This window comes from Apus apus, chromosome 13, assembly GCF_020740795.1.
Source record: "Apus apus isolate bApuApu2 chromosome 13, bApuApu2.pri.cur, whole genome shotgun sequence".
Taxonomy (NCBI): Eukaryota; Metazoa; Chordata; class Aves; order Apodiformes; family Apodidae; genus Apus; species Apus apus.
In genome coordinates, this window is record NC_067294.1 from 7601148 (window position 1) to 7624627 (window position 23480).

The following is a 23480-nucleotide window of genomic DNA, read 5'->3' on the forward strand; positions in this document are numbered from 1 at the left end:
ACTGTGAAAACGTCCTGAGTTATCAGCCAGCCCTTGAAGCCCAGAATGTCCTAGGTTAAAAACTACCTGACTTTAACAGGCTTTTATCTGGTTTACACGCTTCTAATTAACTACAAATGACATTTCTGACAGAGCCTTTTAGGGTACAAAAATTAAGGCCTTTGTAATTGCTGTTCATTTCTAGCTAACGCCTCCAACCCTCTCAGTACCAGGTAATCAATTCTTGTTCCCTTGGGGCAGAAGGAATTGTGCTGAGAGCACAGTGGAAAAAGCCAGTCCTAACCGTACGGTGCCAGGAGATTTGGGCAATGCATTTCTGCTCCTCACCAAATCCAGATCTTCAGGTGTAGATCATACTGTATGGTTTAATCCACTAATACTTTTTGAAGTACAGACACTTTGGTAATGTGGGATTAACAATGCCATTCTGGTGTTTGCATTAATAGGCTAAATCCTATAGGCAATGCTTTCCCTTGATTCAAAAACAAGTTTCCATGAAGTCACAAGGTAATGATGGCCTTACACAGCACTTTATGCCCCTTGATTGCTTCTGTATAATTTGTACTGAAAACATCAGGGGCAATACAGCTAAAGAGAGTAGAAAGTGGAACTCTAAGTCTCTCCTAGTCCTTTCCTGCTCTTTCCTGCTTAGCGTGTGACAAATTTTCTAAACCACCCACTAAATATGTTGATTTTATGGGTTCTCAGTTGAGCAGTGAGAATTTCAACTCTCCATCCATTGGCATTGTTCTGAAAGGGAGACAGGACCAAGCAATGACTTTGTCAGAACATTTTGCAGAGCTTTGAGGGGCATGGCATTCAGGCAATATCACACCAGGAGTCTAAATCTATGAGTCTAGAGGTTAGCTACAGATAGAAAGAATAAATCAAGCAATAAAGGATGCCTATAAAAAGGATGCTGCCTCTTAAATGAAGACACTTTAGAGTTCGTCATAAACCTCTGACATATATTCAGTCATTCTGCCTGCTCTCACAGTCTGAAATATATTTCAAGGTGCCTGCATATTTTATGCCATAACCTCTAAAATGTACATGCACATTTGCCATGATGTTGCATCATACCTTGTGAACTGATGGGACTTGAAAGGGGAACTGGTGTCAATGCGATGACAGTTCTGCAGGCAAAGGTGCTCAGACACGTATAGAAGGGGTTTCTCTGGCTCACACAGTATGTCAAATGTCTGTGCAATAGCAAAGCGAGTGGTGGTTTCATAATCATCTCTGAATGCCAGTTCTCTAAGTGAAGCAGAGCACGTACAAATTCCTTAGTGTCTGGCCTTCTTACTGCAGACTACAGTAGGTTACAGCACTGGCTAACTTGCTAGTAGAACTGAACAGTTCTAAAACAAATGAAATGCTTTTTTTTATTTGAATTTTCCAGGGGGGGGAAAAAAAAACAAACAAACAATAAAACCCAAACCAAAACAAAATCGAAATAAACAAAAACAAACAAACAAAAAACCCCCACTTTTATATAAACAAAAGCCACATTTTTGGCTCCTCTTTTACTTAAAATGATTAATAGCCAAATTAACCTTCAAAAACTAGGCTGAAATCTTGTCAGAGCCACTGAATACTTACAGATAATAGTTCTCTTGCTCCCCAAGTAGAGATTATGGCTCTCCTGAGAGAACAATTGCAGACTTTTGTAGGACCAAGCCTTAAAATTGACCATCCCTTAATTTTTAGTAGATGTCAGGAATTAACAGTGTGGCATTGATTTATGGAGCTATCTAGGCTACTTCTGCAGAGCTTCCATCTTGTCAGAGATAAGTATTCTGGGAAGCTGCTAGTATATGTGTTATCCATCAGGACCCATCAGCCACTCTCCATATGGTTTGCTGCAGTCACAAAAATGCAAAATTCTTCTTAAAAGCATCATTTGCTACAGTTCAAGAAGTGCACTTGCTGCAGGAGAGATTAACAGCGAAGCAGAGCAATAATTATTGTTAGGCAATACTTCCAAAAGTAACTTAAGACATTGGAGCACCTGAGAGATTAATTTTTTATAATGCTTGATTTTTCAGAGTATGGTGGTCCATACTCAGGGGATGGCCCCAGATCAGGGGGCCACAAGCTGGTCATTTTAAAGAAGAATGTTGGATAATTCTGGCACTTTCTACTTGATTAAAAAAAAAATAAAAAATAACCAAACTTAGATGAAAAATAGCTGATGTTGTAAGTGCCTGTGGTCACTGTAAGAATGCTCAGACTTTACAGATCTGACTCAACTACTTGAAGAATGATGGGATCTACTTTTCAGTGAAAGGTTAGAGGCATAGAGAAGAGACTGGGATGATCAGTTATTGCATGAAAGTAGTCCAGTGGCATGCCACTAAACTTCTGTTAAAAGGCCTTGTAATCTTGACTTCAAAACATATCAGTGTTACCACGGGTTTTTAACAGAGCTATATGTATACCTGAAGGTGCTGTATGTCATCAGGGAGAAGTGATGCCTTGTTCTTTTATGGGCTTATCTGTTTTATTTTGGCATTAAAGGTACCACAACACCAAAGTCTGAAGAGTTAAATATATGTGAGTTGGATAGTGTGCAAAGTGTATAGACAGGTTCAGTGTTACTTTCCATCAGGATGATTACTGACTTATCCTGGATGGTTGAACAACTATTTTCTATTCCAGACTTTCCTATACTCATGGAGATGGCGATGCTGTTGTGGTTTTGAGGGTTGTAACTTGGAGTGATCTGTGGGAGATGCTAGATTTGACCATGTGTAAATTCCATTCTTCTGTGATGTGTAAGGCTCTGATTGCCAGGGAGTTAATGGAGCTGTGTGTGGATGAGCACACCATGCCAAGCTACTGAGCAAGTCACTCAGAAACTCTCTGGCAGCTCTACCTTTAGCACAGCTCAGCTTGTCCTGCTGTGCATTCTGGTAATAGAAATCTTCCTGAACTGCTTTTATACATGCTCAGGCCACCAGCATGTGTCTGTACTTTTTTTCCTGAGACCTTTCCATTTCTTTTATTGAAAGAGGAGAGTTTAGACCTATTTGAATTCTGTGCACAGAGCACAGTGAGAGCTGGGAGTCACAGTCACAGGACAACCTGCATTCCTCTCCCCAGGTGCATCCACCAGATCCTTACCTTTTTGGAATGGGATGCCAAGGGTCTCCCATTTCCACACCAAAACCTGTGGCAGCCCTTGGTGCACAATGCAGAGCACTACAGAAATAATACAGCTAGTTTTGGCGTTGGAAGAGGGATGGCCCAGGTATCTGGCAGCTTTGCATGAGATTAATTTAGCCTCCCACATTGTGTGTTGCTCCATGTAGAAACATTCTTGGTGCATCAGCTGTGCCTGCTCTGTGGGTCTAACTGGGCTCAAGGGCTGGTGTTCCTTTTCCTCAACAGGGAGTGTGTACAGCACACAGGCCCCACTAGTAGCTTTGACAAGTCCAGCAGCAAAAAGGACTGATAAATTTGCCTCAGAAGAGTTCACGGTCTCATTTGCCAAGCCCAGTGCCTATGGTGTAGCCTAGTTCACTCTCTCAGTAGAAAGCAAAAAGAAAAATCATTTTCACAGTGCCCAGCAATGTTTATATTCCAGGTTGGCTGGTCTGCAGTGACATTAGTGTCCCCAGAGCTTCTGAATTTATTCATTTCCAGTTGCTACTTGCCTACATGAAGCTGTTCTAGTCCTCCCTCCAGTGTGTTCTTCCTGCCAGTCACTATGGGAACAGCAATCAAAGCTCATATTTGTGGCTCCGTAGATGTCCAAGGTCACAGAGCACAGGTCTAGTGGGAACAATTAGCACAGACCTGTCCAGTTAGATCTCTTTAAGCTCTCCCCACATTATACTTCTAACTAGAGCAGTAAAGTTAAAGCAGCGTGACTGTCAGGATGTGACTGCTTTATGAAAGATATGCTTTAGAGAAGATAAAGATACTCTGTGCACTGTCATCTGTAGAAACATACTAGGAGTGCAGTCAGCATCACTGGATAAAAATTCCCCTGGGTTGAACTCCACACCCCCTCTGCCAGAGCTGCCCCCTGCCAGACCCAGCCATGCCCAGCAGCCCGGGCAGGCATTCCTGCCAGGCAGGCATTCCCACTGGAGGAGCCTGGCTCTTGGCAGGCTGCAGGAAGGTAGGTCACACCTCATCCATCATGAATGCTGCTGGGATGGAGTTGTTTGAACTCTTTTGAAGTGGCAGAGTGTGTTTATACTGGTTTGGGGGGGTTGTGTGGTTTCAGTGGTTTTGCCCTGGGTACTCCATTACTGTCATCACCTATAAACTAAAAATTGTTAATGTTCATTTCTAGGATAACAGCAAATGTTGCTTATACCTGGTGACTTGCTCTATAGCAGTACTCAGGAAAAAAAGAAGACTGTGGGAATCATTGGAGTAAGATGTAGGGAAGAACTGCAGTGAACTTAATAATGTCTGAGGGACAGAAAAGTAATTCTTTTGCAATTTCCAAGTTTTGTAAGAGGCAGCTGTCTCTCTCTCCCCTCCTGTTTATGCCAGAGTCAGGTTCTATTACGAGTTCTGTGTGATGGGACTCATGATCCAATTGTCTGTGTTTTATTGAGTCTGGGGATGAAATAGGTTCCTTCCCTCGGGTGTTAATGTGGTGTTCTATGTAAGAATGAAAATCGTTTAGACCAGAAGATTCAGCAGCAGATGCTGCATGAAGATAAGATGCAGTTACCTCCTTCACATGCAATGGACACAGGAAGTTGCAACACCAGAATTTTAAAAACAGGCCAGCAAGCATGTAAAAGAGTTTACAAATCTCCAGGCTTTTCTAATGGGCTTGTTGTTTTAAGTATTTTTCCTTTCAATTCACAGCTAATTGAGTTTGATTAACCAGGGCACGGTTGACAAATATTTTCTTACATAGGATTAGTTCCTAAGTGCTGTAGATGAAATGAGATCTTACTGTGCATAATGCTGTGTAGACAGTGAAAGAGATCATCCTTGCACCAAAGTTTCCAGTTTGGAGCTTTGGACTTGTAGTATTAAACACTTCCCTGGCACGTTGATATACCATGATGTACACGAAACATGCTGCCATGAGTTTGGGGTTGTTGGTTCTTTACCTTTCCAAGTTGCAGCCAAGTCTTAGTCAATGTTTGGATCCAGCTTGAAAAGCTGTGGTTTGGTATCTGGGAAACCTTGAAGTCTGATTGTGAAAAATGAAAGGAAACATTTAATTTTGAGAATATTATTTACATGTCTTGGAAAGGAGGGACAGAACCCACACCGCTTCAAGCATCTCCTCCCCACTGAGGAAACTGCTCTGAAGGAAATTGTCTACTGTCTATCTGTGATATAGATATGAGGATTTCTCTGAGCTCTATATGACAAGCTTGATATTCAGTGTCAAAATAAGTGATCTGTTAAGTTGACTCATTCCAGTGTTTCATCCCAGCATTGATGCTGGGTAATGTTAGCAAGTGGTTAGTGGTGCTGGTTGGGACTGGAAGGTTCCTTGCGGAGTTAATGGCACAGGGCCATGCTCTGCAGTGGAGGTAACAGTCTGCTATGAGAGTTTTCAGATGGGTTGGTTTGGGTACTAGGAGAAATTGGCAGGAAAGAGCTGCCTGTATCACATTGCTGTGCTGAGAATTCTTCCTCCTGGGCTGTGCCAAGCCATCCCCACTGCTGCTGTAAAGGCAGCTCATCACAGGGCTAGAAATTGAATTCCAGTGCTTCAACCACAAAGCCAGTCCTCCTAGCTGCCTACCTCTCTTTTAAAAATCAAAATAAAATAGAGTAAAATGAAATTAAATTCCCATCTAAAACCTGTTCTAGGAAGTGGTGATGCCACTGAGTAGCATGGAGGCTTTTCAGTTCTTTTTTTTTTTTTTTTTTTTTAGTCCATTTCATTTCATCTCCACTTGACCTCTTCCATCAGCAGCTGTAATTGGCTCTTTGTTATCTGCTGAGAAGTCATATAAGAGAGGTTATTACAGTCAAAATGCAGACTTGTCCAGGGAAAGATGGAAGAATCTCATGGAAGTCAAGGAATGCTGTACTTTTTCTTATTTTACTGTGATTGACCCAAGGAGCTGGAGAACAGATTTCTATACCTTAAACAAGGTAAACAACCTACAGCATGGATGCCAGTGATAGCACAGTGGCACATGTCAAAGAGGCAGAGCCAAGAGAAGGGTCACAGCTTCTTGAGACAAGCACCTGTGAGTAGCAGTGCTGCTTAGTTCCCAGTTCCCACCAGTTCCAGCTGCAGCAGGACTGTCACCACTAGGCTCAGTCTCTTAGTTAAGAAAAATATCATCCAGTGTATCTCTCTTTAAAGACTACCAAACCTTACTTTAAAATGTATGTTTTACTCAGGAGAGATTATATGCAAAAGATAAACAGAAAACAGTTTCATTTTTATGTGAAGATACAATGATGCTAAGAATTTGCAAAATATCCTATTCCCAGGATTAAAATAGTCCTTTTGGAGACATCTCTGCACTCAGTGTTTCAGCCAGTTGTTTTTTTTTTTGTTTCCCAGTCTCTTTCTGTCTCTGCTCCATTCCTACCTCCACCTACCTACACAATCCCTTTATTTTCCTCTCTGCACCATTTCCCAACCTATTTCCTTTATGTATTTGAAATAAATAAATTAGTTGGAAATCTCAAATAGCTTTAAGACTTTTGGTTCTAGACTATCAAAGAGCTTTGAGACTAACTTCTTCAAATACCCCTCATCCCTCCCTTTGCCCTGCCAAACTCCTTGCTGCCAAAATGACAACTGGTCTGTCCTCAGTGGTCTTGCCTGTCCCTTGGCTTTGTCTTGGCATTCCTCCAGAGAAGATGTGTTCATTTTTCGCTAACTTGCGTTGTCTTTTGCATGTTGGAAGTTGTAGACAGGAGAATTTTCCATATTGTCAGAATAGGCTACAGAGCAGTGCTATAAAGGGGGATGTAGAGGAACCTTCCATCAGTGGGTACTTATTAAAGCTTGTCTGTCTTCCGAAAAGGCAGGTTTCAGTTCAGCTAGGTTTAATACAGGAATGAGCTGACTTCCAGGCTGGTTTATGCCAAAAATCAGACTAGACAGTGGTTATTATGCTCTTCAGTAGTAGTATCCTGACTTAGGTAGCATCTTTTGTCATCCCTCTTTGCTATCCCAGCTTTAGCAAGTAGTAAATAAGTGTGGGGAAATTAGGTATAAGTTAGTGGTTACCAGTGCTTTTGACCCTGTAAAGGTATTTGTTCTCCCTGGAGACAAGTCCTGCCTCTCTGTGCATGGTCATAGTTGCTTTGTAGAAGGAGGTGTATGTGCACTTGTGAGTTAGGGAGGCTGCTTTGTGTCTGCCAGGCAGCAGGGCAGGGAATTGCGGCTGGAAACAGGAAATGGGCCTCTAATAAGGGAGCAAGGCTGTGAGCAAATGGTCTGGAGAGTGAAACACCTCCCTAACTCTGAGCAGGAGCCCAGCACATTTGAAAATAGGATGGTGCAGTATTGCTGCATAATTATAGGTTGGATTTGAGGAGTTTGGGTAATTTCTGTGACCTTAAACATGCAGATGTACAACTGTATTGCTGGTGTAAATTGTGACTGTGAAAGAGGCCACAACTTTGGCATATGCATCCCTTTAGATTTACAAATTATGCATCTTTACCATTTTGTGAAGTATACTGGGGACAGCAAATGGTACATCTTCTGCATGGAAATGAAAAGTAACTGAAAAGCTGTTATATGCTCTATATAGGTCTGATCAGAGGGGGGGAAAATGACTACAGATTTGAGCTTGACAAGCTTCAGAAAAGGTTCAACAGAGTGTGAAAAGTGACATTTAGCAAATAGCAACTCAGCCTATATTTTTTGTGAAGCTGCTTGAAAACTGCAGGTTTTAAACAAAATGTTTGGTCAGTTGTTATATTGGATGTTGCCTGTCTCATTACTGCAGTTAATTAAAAGAGGGGACAAAAAGTCAAAGCCAGAGTCAATAAGTTTGTTAATAAAGATTTAATTTGGTGGAATCATTATAAATTGACTGTGCATTGTATGGATATGCCACAGGAGGAGTATGAGTGTCTGAAAGTCTATAAATGGCTTTTCAGAAATAGCTAGCAGGTTGTCACCAAATTTTCAGGCTAAATAAATTCTTCAAATCCACTTAGACAAGTGTGTACATGTTTGCAGAGGATGTCACCACCGAGGGCATAATGCATACAGACACAACTTTTTTTCCCAGCAGGTTTTTTATTCTACCATTTCAAATAATGTTGAGTTTTCTTATCTCTGTATTTCTCATTTTAAGTCATTTTCTGTTAAGCCAAATCTTTTTAGAAAGAATAGAAGAAATCATTGGAGAAGAGGAAAAGTAAATCATTGCCCTGCAGAAAGCCCTGTAGGCTGGACCCGTGCACTATCCACATGAGATTTTAATCTACCTGACCCTTTTCCTTTATGTCTGACCAAGCTGCAGGCAAAAATCCCATGACGGAAAGACTTCAAAAAGAATTCAAAAATGGAAATCTAGATCAACATTTCTTCTCTTTATGAAGCAGTTCTGATGTAGAAGACTGCATGCAAAGTACCAATGGTGATGACTGCAACATTTGCATAGCACTGCACCCCCACCCTTAATCCTCTCTTTTGAGTACGTTGGGTTATCAAGAGAAAGTGATTTCTCTGTCAGTGATGACATGCTGGTTGGCTCAGGAGGGTTATTTAGCACCCTGAAAAAGAGAAGAATAAGATTTTTAAAGAAAATTGCATTGTGCCACATTCATCCAAAGCAGAGCAGATGAGCAAACTGTGAAAGTAGTGGTGGGTTGGCCCAAATTGCCCCGGTGGTCAACCACTGACCACACATGAAAGTCACCCCAAAGTAGAGTGCTGTATAATGTCTATATTGACAAATATTTTATTGGTTAATCAAGCAAGTTTTAGCAGAATGAAGTACCATCTTTCCATGAGGTTTTATAATTTTAGGCCAACTCAGGTGGCTTTTGTCCTCCTGTCAACACCCAGAAGCCAGTATAAACTTCAAGGAAAAGCTCATTTAAGCCTCAGCTGTTCCCTGCAGACTACACTAGAGCTGTTCCCCCTGCAATGGCTCAGTGTTACTCTGAAATTCAGTGGCCCCATAGACCTACCTTGCAGTGTGTTCATCTCCATGTTCCTGATGGCAGAACTTTGTTAGACATTAGGCAGCAAGTGGTGTCAGTGACCCTGATCAAGAGCTGCAACACTTCATTTCTATTTCCTTTTCTCCTGTCTGGCTTGGTGACAGTATGTTAAGATAATACCCAATCTTTGCAGTCTCTTCTTTAATTCTGGTTGAAGGGGTTTCTTCCAATTTATGCCTTTTAATTAGAAGCTTTCAACCTGTAATTAGAAACTTGCACCAGCCCAACCTTTGTTTCTGAAAAATGCATTTGTGGTTTAGGCAATTATGGTGACATAAAGAATAATTATTTTTCTCCATGTGAGAAATGAGTGTGCTCATTGATGCACCCAACAGGCAGAGGATTTTCTTTTGTTTCAATTTGTTTTATTTTATTGCAATAAGTTCCATAACAAGGTATATCACAGAAGCAAAAAAAAAAAAAAAAAGGTGATTTAGGTAGTAAATGGGGCATATCTAACTACCAAGTCTGTTACTTTGCCACACTGGGGCTGCAGAGAAGCTGTAGTCAGCAGGAGTACAGGCTCCTTGCTGCTGCAAGTGCCTTGCTGCACTTCCCAGCCCTCTGGTTAGCACATGCAGCCACAGAGGAATTTCCAGACCATTAACTGACCTGTTGTGACCCAGACTATGTGACTTGTGACTGGAGATGTTTGGTGGTGAGGGTTTTTTTAACAAAAATATTAATCCCATCCGTGCTCTCCATTAGCTCTGGCAAGTGGTGCATAGTGGCCCTGCCTGCTCAGGATGTGTCCCTTGGCCACTCAGCAGCTTCTTCTGGCCACAGCTTAGGCCTGCTAGGTGGATGTTTCCCACCATGTGCACACCAGTGACTCTGGATGTTCCAGCTTATCAATTAAGGCTCAAAGACTGAGGACGGTGGGATGGAGTTGATCCTGCAGATAGTTCTCTGCTTGGGTCTCTCAGGCACAGTAGGGACTGGGAGCAAGACCAATCTGCTTATAACTCACCAGGTGAGGAAAGTGATGTTGCAGTCATCTCTACACTCAGAATAGGAATAATTCATTTTGCATCCCCAAATCCCTTCCCTGGCCACTTAAACACATCATCTTCTTAGGCCATATCTGTATTTATCACACATTGTTTTTTACTATCTCCCAATTTCTATGATAATTTCTTTCCCTGATTTATAAGCAACAGAATTTTTTAATTATTCAGATTATTTTAAATTTCAGAGGCATACCTCTACTTTGTTAAACATTAATCTCATACTTTTTTATTTTACAATCTCTATGCTTCACCACTTCTCCAGTTTATAATGAAACTAGATCTCAATAGTAATACACAGTACATTTTTCTCCCTAGATTAATTTGGTACTTCTGTTTGATCTCTGGTTTTGTCTTCTAAATACTATATTTGGCTTCTTGTAAACCACCTCAGAAATTACTTAGAAAGTAAAAACAAAACAACACCTAAAGCCCTGGAAACATTTAGGATAACTTTGCATAATTACATCTCCTTCAGCAATTCCCAGGCTGTAGCATCGTAGGTGATCACAGAGAATGTACTATTGTATTTTGATTCGTCCATGTTTTTCTAGTCTCTCTGCTTTTTAGTGCTCTGAATAAGCTTCAGGTAATGCAGAGTGTACTGGAAGACTACAACAGGGGATTCCCACTATGGCAGAAGGAACTACATGCTTAGACTTTTCCTCCTGCTGAAGGATGGCATTTTTTTCAGAGAAAAATGGAAGCTGTTTGTTGCCTGCTCAGTGCTGCAAGCCAGTACCGTGCTGACAGATTCCTCTGTTCCTTGTTTGTCTGGACCCACTCAAATCTTCCTTGAATATTAGCTGAGCATCTTCCTAGCACTGGCTTTGACCTGCTTCATGATGGTTTCACACTGTTCCTGTTGCTCATTAGCCCTCCTCCTGCGGCTGTAGTCTCTGCAGCACTTGTAGAGTCCAAGCAGGACTATTCATCCAGCTTGTTCACTAGGTTCCCTACCCAAGGAGATACTAAAGCTTACGAACAATGTTAAGGGCAAGGATAATTCTTACTGTTTTCTTAATTCTTCTTTCTCTTGACTCAGCTTTGTACAAAAATTTCTTTAGCATCAGTGTTGCCCAAATACAGAGAAGCAGAATTGTTGTGCCCCTTGCATTTTGAACAAGATTTGTCTTTGGCTCAATTAGAAAACTGTAATTTCCAATAAAGCATCATTCAGCCTCTGCTCCTGTGAGGTCTCTGACAGATTTAACTGGATTTACCTTAGGAATTAACCATGGTTTGTGGATGATAGCTGAAAGAATTTTCATTCATTGTCTGCTAGATCATGTTAGGAATTACATGAGGCTTTGGACTACCAGTCATAAAAATCTGTTTCAGAGTGTGGCTGCACTGGAATTGTCACTAGATTTGCAGCATAAACACTTGAAGCTGTATGGTGATACATGCTCTCAAACTAAACAGTATTTACAGCAACAGGCAGGATTTACAATTGGATGACATGATGATAATATATCCTTGTTTACTTCTGTAATTAATGCTTCTAAAGAAGATACCCTGGAAACCTTCCATAAACAAAATTTATTTCAGTTGATTGAGACTGTAATCAGATGTCCCCAGTAATTGGTGTGCTTCATTAAAAGGTAATTGAAAACAAGGTTTGTGTCAATGCTAGGCAATAAATAATAGGGATACATATTTTGTTATTAGTGATGATCTATTCTCTAAGCTTTTGGAGTACTTGCTGCTTTTGTACTGTGATGTACATCACATTTTGTCAAAATTGTGGTATCTTGGAAAAAGACATTGTCCATTTTCCTTTTGGATTTCAGCTTCTCACTGTCATGTACCAAGGCCAGCTTCCTTCTTTTCTCTTTCCTGTTTTGTATTAGGTTTCCTGTTGTTGCCATTTTTTTAGCTTGTTTTCCTCTCATGAAATGGCAGTGCCTTCCAGTAGGAAGGAAATGTAGTCACCAAGGGTAGAGCTCAGGGCAGAGCCTTTTGCTCTTTGGGAGGTGACAGAACTTTGCTGGAACTTACAATCAGTTGAGGTTTTCACCAGGTGGGTTCAAACCCAACCCCTTATTCCTCCTTCCAAACCTTTTCTGTTCCACTACAAGCAAAGGTGATGCCATTAAGAAAAAGTTTAAAATCATTGTAGATATAGAAACTAAGGATGCTTTCTGTGCAATTTAGTAAAAGCTAATTAACTTCCAGTTAATAGAGAAAAAAGTATTGTGTTTTCTTCTGTGAGCAGATATACGTAAGATAACACACTAATAATGGAGTTGGAGGTGTCGCTGCAAGTGGATGATCCCATTGATTTCATTGAAACAAAGGAGCTAAAATTGAAAACAAATTTCAACCTGAGATACTGGTTCATTACCAGCAAATTGATGGAGCTCTACGTTTACTTGCTGGCATAATTTACCAATTGTAGGAGATGTAAGCAGGCACAGTGGTAACATTGGCTAATTTTATGCTCAATGTGAAATGTTATAGCTGGTCAGATGGATACCATAAGAAATAATTAGAGTCATTACAAATAATGGGCTACAGCTGCAGTAATACATGCTCTATTCTCAGTCCAGAGGTTTCTAAGCAAAATTAAATTAGCTCATGTTACCACACTGCTGCATCATATGCTCCTCACATCCTGTGAGTAAACTTTTCTTTCCATTTCCATACTGCCAGCAAAGCTTGTTGCCCCATGCAGAAAAATCCCTTGTTGGGGACAAGAAATTCTGAAGCTTGAGGCCATTCCTTGGAGGGGAAAAAAAAAAAAAAAAAAAAAAAAAAAATTAAAGTGGCAGCAATAGGTCCCTAGCTGATGTTATCTCCTTTCACATGTGGAGGATCATCCCTCTGCTGTGCTGCAGCCTTTGATACCAGCCATAAATTGCAAGTCCTGTTTGCATCAATGCTGGGCCCAAGTGAATATTTCTCCCCCAAATCATTTTATTTTTTTTTTAAAGGAAATAATGTCCATTTTAGTGGGAGCAAGTGAGCAGCTGCTGGTGGTACTGCTTCATATGTGAAAAATCCTCTCTTCTCCCCAATTCAAAATGCTGTTCACAATAGTAAAGAAAATGATGCCTTATCCAGGAGGGGGTGAGGAGAGGACAGGGACAAGAAGGAAATATAATCCATGCTGCTGGAGTGATTAATGTGACTCTTTATGGTGAGGGAAATGAAAACTAGAAATCTGGGTAAGTAATGATCTTTCCAAGAGAATGGCTTTCACTGGAACCACAATACAAACTCATATGCTGAGCTCCTTTAAGTTATTGCTGAAGTTTTCACAGCAGAGCAGGGATGGCACTGAAAATTCGGCTCCCTTGTTGATTCCCTTAAGCTCAGAATTTCCAGCAATAGCGGGAGAGGGGTTCATTGTGAGATGCACACATGCCATCACCTCTCTTTAAAATGTGAGATGCTTCAGTGATAGGTTTGAGGGAAAGGGCTTAAGAGGCAGATTTAGCACTGTCCATTAAGCTTGGTGAGCTGGAGAAAGGCGTCCCCTGCGTACATCATCCTGCACATTGATATGCAGGCTGAGTGTGTGCAGTGGGAGGGACAAGACTAATAGTATATTTGATGAAGGTAAGAGCCTAATATTGCAGCTTTGGAAAGATCAGTTACCATCTGCCAGCCATCTATCTTTGGCTATGGTACTTACCTGGCCTCAGTTATTACAGTATGTAACCGCTTCACAACCACTGATATATTTATCTTTTCATCCTCCCCGTGGAGTTGGGAAGTGCTATTACCTCTGTTGCAGAACTAAGAACTGAGATTAAGGGTCAGATTTGTTATGGCATTTAGGTGCTCAATGGGATTTTCAGAAGTGCTCAACACCCGTTGTAATAAGTGGAACCCCTGAGTACTTTGATAGTTCTGAAAATCCTGTTAGTTGTGCCATTTCTTTTTAAATTTGGGGCTTACATGACACCTTGTGATCTGGAGAAAACATTTCCACATTGTGAGACCATAGGTGGGACAGGAGGAACTTTATGGCAGTGGTAGGCAGAAGCTTCTCTTGTCCTGAATTCAGCGTGCTGTAACTCTGTGGCTAGCAGTGGATTTACTCCCTTGAACAGCTCTGTAAGAAAGATCAGCATCTGGTCTTGGAAATACCAGAGCAAAAATAAGCAGCACCCATGGTCAATAACAAGGGCTTATGTGCCAATTGCTGGGATGGAAAATTCAAGAGCAGGAGCAAATAATGAAACAATCTATATTCATGCAGCCACCTTTCCAGCCTACTGCTGTAAGTACAGGCTTACACCTAACCAGGAGATGTGAATCCTACTGAAAGCTCCAGAGTATCACACTGGAAAACAAATGTTGCTTTTCAACAAATTATCTATTCATCACTAAATCATTTTCTTTTATTATTAGTCTCCAAATTGGTTCTGCTCTGGAAGACAGAATTAGGTTTAAAATCTGAGTGTCTCTTAAACACTTGGTTCAAATCAAAGTATTCAGTAAACATTACTCAAACCCCCTGGAGCATAAACTCCTCAACTGCTTTCTCAGGCTTTGCATAGATTTTTCAGTTCCTGGTTTAAAGACAGGTGTTTCAGGGATTCATTCAGGATATCAGAAAGTAATCAGTTTAAATCCCTTACAATCATATGCCCCTCAAATGCAAAGGAAAATTTTATTAAGTCTTTTCTGTCCTCCTTTGCAGTAGCATAAATTGGGACAAAAGTCCCATATGTAAGAGAGAGAAGAGTCAGACTCTAAACCCACGGCACAAGTACAAAACCACGTGGGCTGCAAGCCCAAATTTCTCAGCACTGGAAGAGCTGCACTTTGCTGTTATAGTATTTGCGCTCATTTCCATAGTTTAAAGGTTCTAATGCCCCTGGGCTTCAAAATTATATTTTTAACATTAAAGGGCTGAGTTTTGGTTAATTCAGCATGTTGGCAAGATTGCAGCTGTCTGAGCTAGTGATTTAGGGTGACAGAGAGGGGGTCAGCTCAGCTGACTTTGGTGCTGCTGGGTGGGTTATGGAGCAGCACCCCAGCATTGTGTACTTGTCCTGCATGACATCATGGACTGTTGGGGGGTGCTTGAGAGGGTCATTTGTGCCTCCATGATGTGAGAAGTTCTGGAGGGATTAGGATGTGTCTAAAATTGCATGGGTTTTCATCAGTGTTTGTGAGACGTTGTTATTCTGCCTGTAGGTTTGCAATGGGTGGAGGTTGGAGAGCAACTCACTCTTTTTTTTAGATATGAAAGAGAATAATACTTTGGGATAATGTTTTCTCCCAGGTACTTGGTAGCTTGTTCAAAGCATGAATTTAACTTGCTTTGATGTTAAGGGAACTTGTGTGAACAGGAAATAGGCAAGAAGGTCTTATCTGGGGTCTCCCTCCACCATGGGAAGACATTGACCAATTTTCCAGCCCTCTGCACTCTCCAGTATAGCAGTACTGTGAGACTGGGAAGCTGCTCCTATGCAGACCAGGAATTGAGACCTGCTGCTGCACATGAGTGCATTTGCACTGTGGTGTCTGAACACTCTTGGATTTACAATATTTATTTCTCAGTGGTCAGAAGAGCTACAAGATTAACAGATGAACAAATACATTGAGACAGCCAAGACATCAAAGAAATTGGAGTCACTTAGATGTCAGAGAGCTGAAGAGTTACCTGGCCATGGCTCCTCAGAATTATTTTATCCTCAGAGTAGCTCAGCTGCCTTGGGGTTTGGACACATCCTCTGGTGAATTAAACTGCAGTGACTTCAGATGTTACTGGCCTCAGCTGCCTGCTTCTCCTCTGGAGGACCCAGCCTCTGGAGCAGAAGCAGCAGGAGGGAATGTGTGCCTGCATCCCAGCCAGTGCATCTCAGCTCCTGGGCGTTTAGTGCAAGTAAACCATCCTTTATTTTTCAGGGTAGACACCAGCTTGTGAGCTGCACCACCAAGCATGAGAATATACTGTGTCCCTGGGCAGAAATCTCCAGGGAAGGTGTGGGGCAGGCAGCGTGTTAAGGCACCATAATGAAAGCTACCAGAGTGCGTGTGCCAAAGCCCTGTGACTGTGCACTCTGACTGTTTTTACCATAAAGAAATTCTAAGAGATATTGGAAAGGCAGCTACTGCAATTGGAAGGTCAGAGGGAATCATAGCCCAGGTAGCACCGTTTAATGTCAATCATTCTTTGCAAGCTTTTTCTCCTCCATGCAATCTGCAATTCAATCAGGAAAAAAAAATAAGTGAGTCACAGCAGTCTTCACCTTAGGTTTCTCATACAGGAACCAGCCTGTGTTTCCAGTGGAGGGATCAGAAGAAGGTTTATGTAAGATGTAGCTTCCCTGCAGAGAGCAAACAAAAAGCAGCTCAGAGAGATTGTTCGGAGGCTGCTAACCATGAGTCCATGCTCATTCCTTGGGCTGCCCATGCCTCAGCTCTTCCCTGAAATTTAGGTTTAGCTGAGTCAGCCAGGAAATTATGGATGAGTTTGGGGTCTTGAGGGAAAGGTGTTCAAAAAGCAGCAATATGAAGACACTAACAAGAGGGAAATCCTTAGCTTGAGAAGTGCCAGATTCAGGGAAATGTGCCTTTGCTTATTGAACTGTTGCCTGCAATAAATACAGCTGAATTCCCTCACCCTCCCATGTTGTCTCAATACCAGCAGGAGTCCGTTTAAGAATACAGTTACTTGCACAAATTATTATACATGAAGAGTAGAGAAACAGCTGAAGAGCCTCTGCAGTAAGACAAGCAAATCTCAAAAGCTGCCCAAGCATGGCTGTCTGCTGCCCTGTGCTTCAACTTCCTCAGTGCCTGCCCAGAGCACTCAAAGCAGGAGCTTCTGTTCCAGTCTGCCTGCCTGCTTCACCTGGGGAGATCATTGCCTAGATTTTGTGATGGTGCAATAAATAAATGGTGATAAAATCAACTAAGAGGATATTCCCGAAGAGTGAGAATTGGTTTTTATTATCATCATTTTCAATATAGGAAGTAACAAGAGACTGTATTATAAAGAAGAGAAGAGACAAGTATAATAAAAGACCTATGAATGGGTAATCAGCAAGGAGGGCTGAACCTTGTGCTTCTACATCTTGGAGCATTAACCCCAGTTGCCTGAACTGAAAGGTCTGGCTGCGTTAGACAGGGCTGTAACAAGGTTCTCAGACACCTCTGTGGTGTATCCACAGTTAGGAGGGGTCAAAGCACTGCAGAGGGGGGACATGACTGTGAGCGGTAGTACTGGAGCCCAGGAATTTTGGGGTCTTCATCAATTTCCTTATGTCTTTAAATCCTTCCAAACCTCACATTAGAGGCAGTCAAGAGAACTAATTTGTTCCTGCTTAAACAGTGGTTTGAGGAAGAAAAGCGCCTGCACTCTCTGTGTAGTTATGCTGCTTTGCTAATATCTCCTTTTAGCACTGATTAGTTAAAAGTCTGACCTTGCAGATGAACAAGCTGATCATTGGGGAGCTTCATTGCACCCAGCATAGCAAAGTTGATAGGAATTGTCAGCAGACTGGATCTGTGATTTGTTTTGCCACACTCTGCATGAATTCTTTCCACTGACTAAACCAGGTACGGATCTGAAGGTCAGTATTTCCTAAGGTGCCATATGCAAGGGGCAGTCAGGCTGTGCAAGAAGACAGCCTGAGATTGAGCATGGACACTCAAGCCACTGTGCTCTGTAACTGCCTTTCTGTTTCAGGCTGGAGTCACCTACACGTGCACTGGTGATGGAGGCTCCAAAAGGCATCGAGATCAACGCCGAGGCCGGCAGCTTGAAAGCCACGTGCAGGACAGAGCTCAGGCTGGAATCCAAAGATGGAGAGGTAAGCGAAGGACATCAAGCCCTACAGCAGAAACAAACCAAGCCACAAACCTCCTTCAGATCTGTAGCCTTCTGAGTCACTGAGCCATTGCATTTGAAACACTGGTGTGAAAGTGGTGCAGCTCACTCTCCTAGCTGAGTTTCTGCTAGCAATGATTGAAGGTATCGTATGCAAATGAGACTTGCTCTGTGGCAAAGGCTGATTCATTATTTTTAAAGTGGTTGGATAATAGCATCTGTTGTTCAAGCAGATTTATGTGGCTGTAAAATACACGGTGCTCCTAAATTCTGTTTCTTTGTGAGTTTAAAACAAGATTTACTTGGCCAATGTAATTAAATCTTTTATTATACATTTTTCTATAAGAAGAGCTTAATTCACTGGTATGCTGGAAATGCTTTTGTAGCTGATGTTTATATTTTGGGAAGCAAGGCAATGTTAGGAGACAGAGGTTGTTGCACTGGGGAAACTTCCAAAGGGGAGGCAAGAATAACTAAAACTGGTAACACAGAACAAAAGTAGAATAGGTGTTGAGTTAAGCCTCTTCTGGTGTCTCAAAAATAAATGGGCACATGACTCTTATCCCCTCCTCCTATGATAATTGTGGTAGACACTAGAGGATGTGGCTGAGGAGCTCCTGCTGGGGAGCCCACCAAGAGCCTTGGCAGGAGGAACTTCCCACTGAATGCCAGCCTCCCAGCAATAGGGCTCGTACATAGGCCAATGTTTTCCTATCTTAGTGTCAGATGTAATACATAGAATGGGATTTTTATTGCAATTCCTATTATTTCTAAACATTTTCCTTTTAAGACATTCCAAGCACGGCCCACAAATGTTAACAAAAAAACTTCACAGCTATAAAAAAACCACCCTACCTTATATACTATAATTGAAATCCAAAGCATTTCATGACTGCAAGCAGTTGCCCTAACGTTTTTAATGCTAAGTTTATTTTAAATGCACATATTCTCTCTTTGAGGATATTAGATGGTTGGATACTTAAACTGGAGACTCTTACTGTAATTGCAAGATAAGAACAAATATTGTCAGTCACCCTGTATATTTTGGCATGCAGGTTATCTTGCTGTGCTTTTCTCAGTGCTGTTAGAGCACTCCCCTGTAGCTGCCTTGTGTCTAAGAGCTGCCGCATGTTCATTTTTATGTTCTATTTTATAAGGAGAAATTCAGGTCTGTTATGGCATTTAAGTTATTACATAAAAGCGTTACACGTATACATAAAACATAGATAAAAGTCAGTGCTGTGAGCCTGAAAGCTTAACTGGCAATGGGATCAGAGCACCAGAAGTCCCAGTGAAGGAGCAAAGTCGTCAGGTGGGTGTGAACTGTTCCCACTCCCTGCCTGGCAGTGGGTACCTTGGGCTGGGCTAACCCAAACAGGAGGAGAAGCAGGAAGCTATGAGCCAAGGAACCACAGTGGGTAGGTCAGCAGAAACAAACTGGTGGCTCCAGGTTAAAGCAGATCATCTCCTTACCCTGATTTGTGTCAGACTTTCCCATGTTAATGCACGTGCCTACTCAGTTTTTGTAGCAGCCCAGTTGTCCAAAGGAAGCTACTTTAACAACAAGATAAAAAATAACAACTCTTCACTAATTCTCTCTCTTTTTTTCTCTCTCTCTCCCCTGCTCTGACTTCAGATAATGTTGAATTCTGCAAAAATCAAACTACCTAACTTGCCTCAAGGATCTTCCTCTTCTGCAGGGTCCAGGCAAAAAATCTACGAGCTCTGTGTGTGTCCCAATGGGAGGTTGTTTCTGTCTCAGGCAGGCACCAGCTCCACCTGCCAGATAAATACAAGCGTCTGCCTTTGAGAGACAATTTGCAGTGGGGCATCAGGCAGCACAAGCCAGTTCTGGTCTCTCAGATTGCAGCTGCCAACTATTTTTACTAGAACACAGAAAGCCTATCAAAGACTTTTTTTGTGTGCGCGCGCGTGTGTGTGAATATATATATAAAAATATATATATAATATATATATATCCTCTGTGTAAAATGATGTTTCAGTACAAGGAATCCCAGGGTGACCCTGTTACATTTGTGTAGCATTTCTCTTTCCCACACCAAAATTTACTGGTACAATCTGCTGAATTGGATTTGATGCTCCCCTGGCCCCTTCCACATTAATACAGTCTAATGATCACTGCTTGGTTTTGATCATGATCTCAGAGCAATGGGCTTGTTGGCTGGTCGAGACCCTGGAACTGATGTAGACCCACCAACACACAAAGAGGAGAGAAGCACCTCTGATTATTTTTGCACCATTAAATCAGTGACTTGAAAAAATAAACAAAACACAACAAAATAGCCAGATGTTCTGTACTCATCACCTGAGTGATCCAGGATACCCAAGGTTACAAGGTTTCTCTTTAATTTTCATCTGAACCTTTTCACCTGAAGCATGGCTACCTGTTGGAAGCCATGGGTTGCTCTTGGACAGTAGAAAAGTCCAGATCTTCTTGCTGGAATAATCACTTCTTTGTCTGCAGGGCTTTGAGACTTGCCTGTGCTTGGCCAAGGATGCCTTGTGCTATTGAGATGTGACACATCAGCTCTAACCTTAACCTAAATTCATCTCTGTGCTAACAAAAACTGGTGTTGCATTTAGCTCTGGAAAGGAAGCAAATTGTGAAAGCTGGACTAAGGAAGAAAATCCTAAACCTCCTTAGTTAACAAGCATCCTGGATCACTCTACACACTCACCTTTAACACCTTTAATTTTTAAAAGATTTTGTATCAAAGTGTGAAGATTGAAGATTTGGCCTATACTACCCATAGGTAGGTAGTCACTACCTGTAGACACAGAAAATTACCTATTCTACCCACAGAAACAGAGACATGCATACAAATTAGGTGTGTAATGTAGATGCTATGCCAGAATTTTTGTCATCTTTCTTTTCAGGATATACAGTCTCAGGTCACTCAGATTTGGTGGAAGCTGCAAACATCAGAGATGCTGACAATGAAACAGACTTTTTTTAAAGGATTTATAAAGATTGTGACAAAGTCAGATTACTGGAAAGAAAGGGCTTTGGTTGCTAATTTCTCTAGAATTTAAACTACAAAAACTCAGTGGTTGAATCTCTTCATGGGTACATTTTCCTTTATTTAAGTCCAGGAGTCACGGGCAGGATAAAATGTAAAATCTGATCTGGTAACATTGCTTCCACAGTTCAGGTTTTGAAAAATAATAAGAGGAGCCTAGATAATTGAATTCTGACCCATAATAGCATCCACATGCATGTAAAAATCCTTGATTTTTAGATACTTTTGCAGTAATCAGTCCTGATTACTGCAGAAATGTCCAAGTCACAGTAAATCTCATGAGGACAGCAAGGTTTCTAAGCCACTGAGATGCTTTTGCAAATATTAACCTCATGTGCAAATATGATAGATCTGTGCCCAGCCCTAGTGATATCTAAGCAAAGCTGGTATTCTTCAAGCAATCTTCAAGAGAAAATGTAGCTGACAGAAATACTCAGAAATAATTTAGCTCATTCCTTTTCTACAGATTTCTATGTATTTTCTTGTGGTCTGGAGTGTACCAGGGCTTTTTTTTTTCAATAGACAATTCTGGCTTAATCCAAAATTGACTGGATTCAAAGAAAGATATCTATGCAGTTTAGATTAGATGTCTTGCTGCCTAATAAGGCAGGACTCCCATGAAATTTATTCCTGAAAGAGGATTGAATGATCTACATTTATTCCAGTAATATTTTCTGATTAATTAATGAATTCAAACTATCTATTAATGAATGATTCCTGTAATTATTATGTCTTGAGTCAATATTTGAATGCAAAGGGTCACCCAGGGTAACAATTGTATTGGGACACAGGACTATACCATCTCTGTTCAAAGAGGGGAATTGTGCCTATGCCTTAAGTCAATGCACTCAGCAAGGAGAAGCACATCATATTTATCTTGTTATTAAAACCCGTTTATTTGGGGGGAGGGACAGGAGGGTGTCTTGGGAACTGGTTGTGCAACTTAAAACAGGTCTTAATGAAATGTATTAAGACTGTAGGGACACCTAGAGTGATACAGACTTTTATTTTAACCATGTTAAATATAGCAAAATACTGTGTACGTTACCTCTGGGACCACAAATGAAGTCCCATTCATAGTCCTACATTTATTGTAGAGTTTTCTTCCCTGTTTCATTGAATACCATTGAATACAAACCTTACAGCAAGCAGGGCCCAATTCATAAACAAATCCCCTGGGAGCAGTTGTGAAGACACATGCTACAGGAAGACTACCCTGTGCAGAAAATGAGTCACATGAACTTACCTGTCATCCAGAGTGTTAATGCTGGTGAGAAAGGCAGGGCTGGATGCAGGGGCTGACCGAACAAGGATGTGCTGAGTCCTCTTTGCCAAGCTCCACTCCCGAGAGGCCGATGGCTCAGTCCTCATCCCAAGCAGATGCTTCTCCAAGGTGACAAGGGTACATCAATTGTGTCTACATAAAGGAATTCTAGTTGCTTCAATGTATTTTGCAATCATGTTTCCATCTTAAAAAGCATAAAGTTATTTGCTGCATTGAAAGACAAGGTATTGTTGCTAGAAGGACTGAACCTGTGTAGAGACTTGTAAATCATTTGAGTCACAGCTGAGTTTGAAGACAGCAGTTTAGATGATGATGATGCTGCCTGCACTTGTGTTGGCCACAGGATGAGTCCCCCACTGTGCAGTGAATGGCAAACCAGAACAGCCAGGACTGTATATCTGAGATGGTGGAGGAGAAAACAGACATTTTGCTGAAAAAGAAGCATGCAAACCCATCCAGGTATCTCATGTTTATGAGTTTATTGTGGGGCTGCTGTGGAGTGACGGACTCACCTGCTGGACAACGCAAATGCATGGGAGTCCCTTTTCCTTCTGCCTTGCCCAGAAGTCCCTCACAGTTGCTGTACCTGTAGGGGTTGGTTTTCCCTCAGTCTATTTAAATTAGAGCATCCCTGGCTGGAGTTTCATCCCTATGCTCTACCTGCCATTGATAAAATGCCAAAAACCAAGCAAGGCTTTGTGTGTTGCTTTGTGAATCGGGCCTGCAGTTCAGTTCAATTAATTTGTGCATTTATTTCCACTGAGCTCAGTGGAAGAGATACTGATGACTTTGTGGACTGAGCTGAGCCAGGAGCTGGACAGGTGACAATTCAGGCCACTGAGGGCCTGACACTGCCAGCCCTTGGGGAGACCAAACTCTGGCTGGGCACTGTGTGCAGGTCTGTGTTGCAGCAGGAGCAGCAACAGCACCTGAAATACTGATGAAGGGACTGGGAAGCTAATGTCAGTATACCTAAGGCAACCATGAATACTACAGTTAAAGATAAATGTGTTTATGTACTGTAACTCTTTATAGGGCTTTGAGACCTTGTTGAATTTGCTTTAAAAGTAACACTTCAATCCAGAAGCTGACTGGCAGTGCTCACCCCTGTACCTTAGCCACAGTGGATGGCCCTTCTGCTGGCACAGGTGAATTAGAATGGTTTTTCTAAAGGAAAAAAATACTTTGGCATTAGCAAAAGCAGAGATCTT

At 41.6% G+C, this 23480-nt stretch overlaps 1 protein-coding gene across 4 annotated transcripts in view; it reads left to right on the top strand.

Annotated features, from left to right (window-relative positions):
- Positions 1 to 23116, top strand: part of SGCD (sarcoglycan delta) — a 321460-nt gene extending 298344 nt beyond the window's left edge. For all 4 annotated transcript variants that reach the window (XM_051631256.1, XM_051631255.1, XM_051631254.1 and 1 more), the window contains exons 8-9: positions 17803 to 17926; positions 19580 to 23116. In XM_051631256.1, the coding sequence (XP_051487216.1) occupies positions 17803 to 17926; positions 19580 to 19753 (298 nt within the window). In that variant the 3' untranslated portion in view covers positions 19754 to 23116. The remainder of the gene's footprint in view (positions 1 to 17802; positions 17927 to 19579) is intronic.
- The last annotated feature ends 364 nt before the right edge of the window (positions 23117 to 23480 follow it).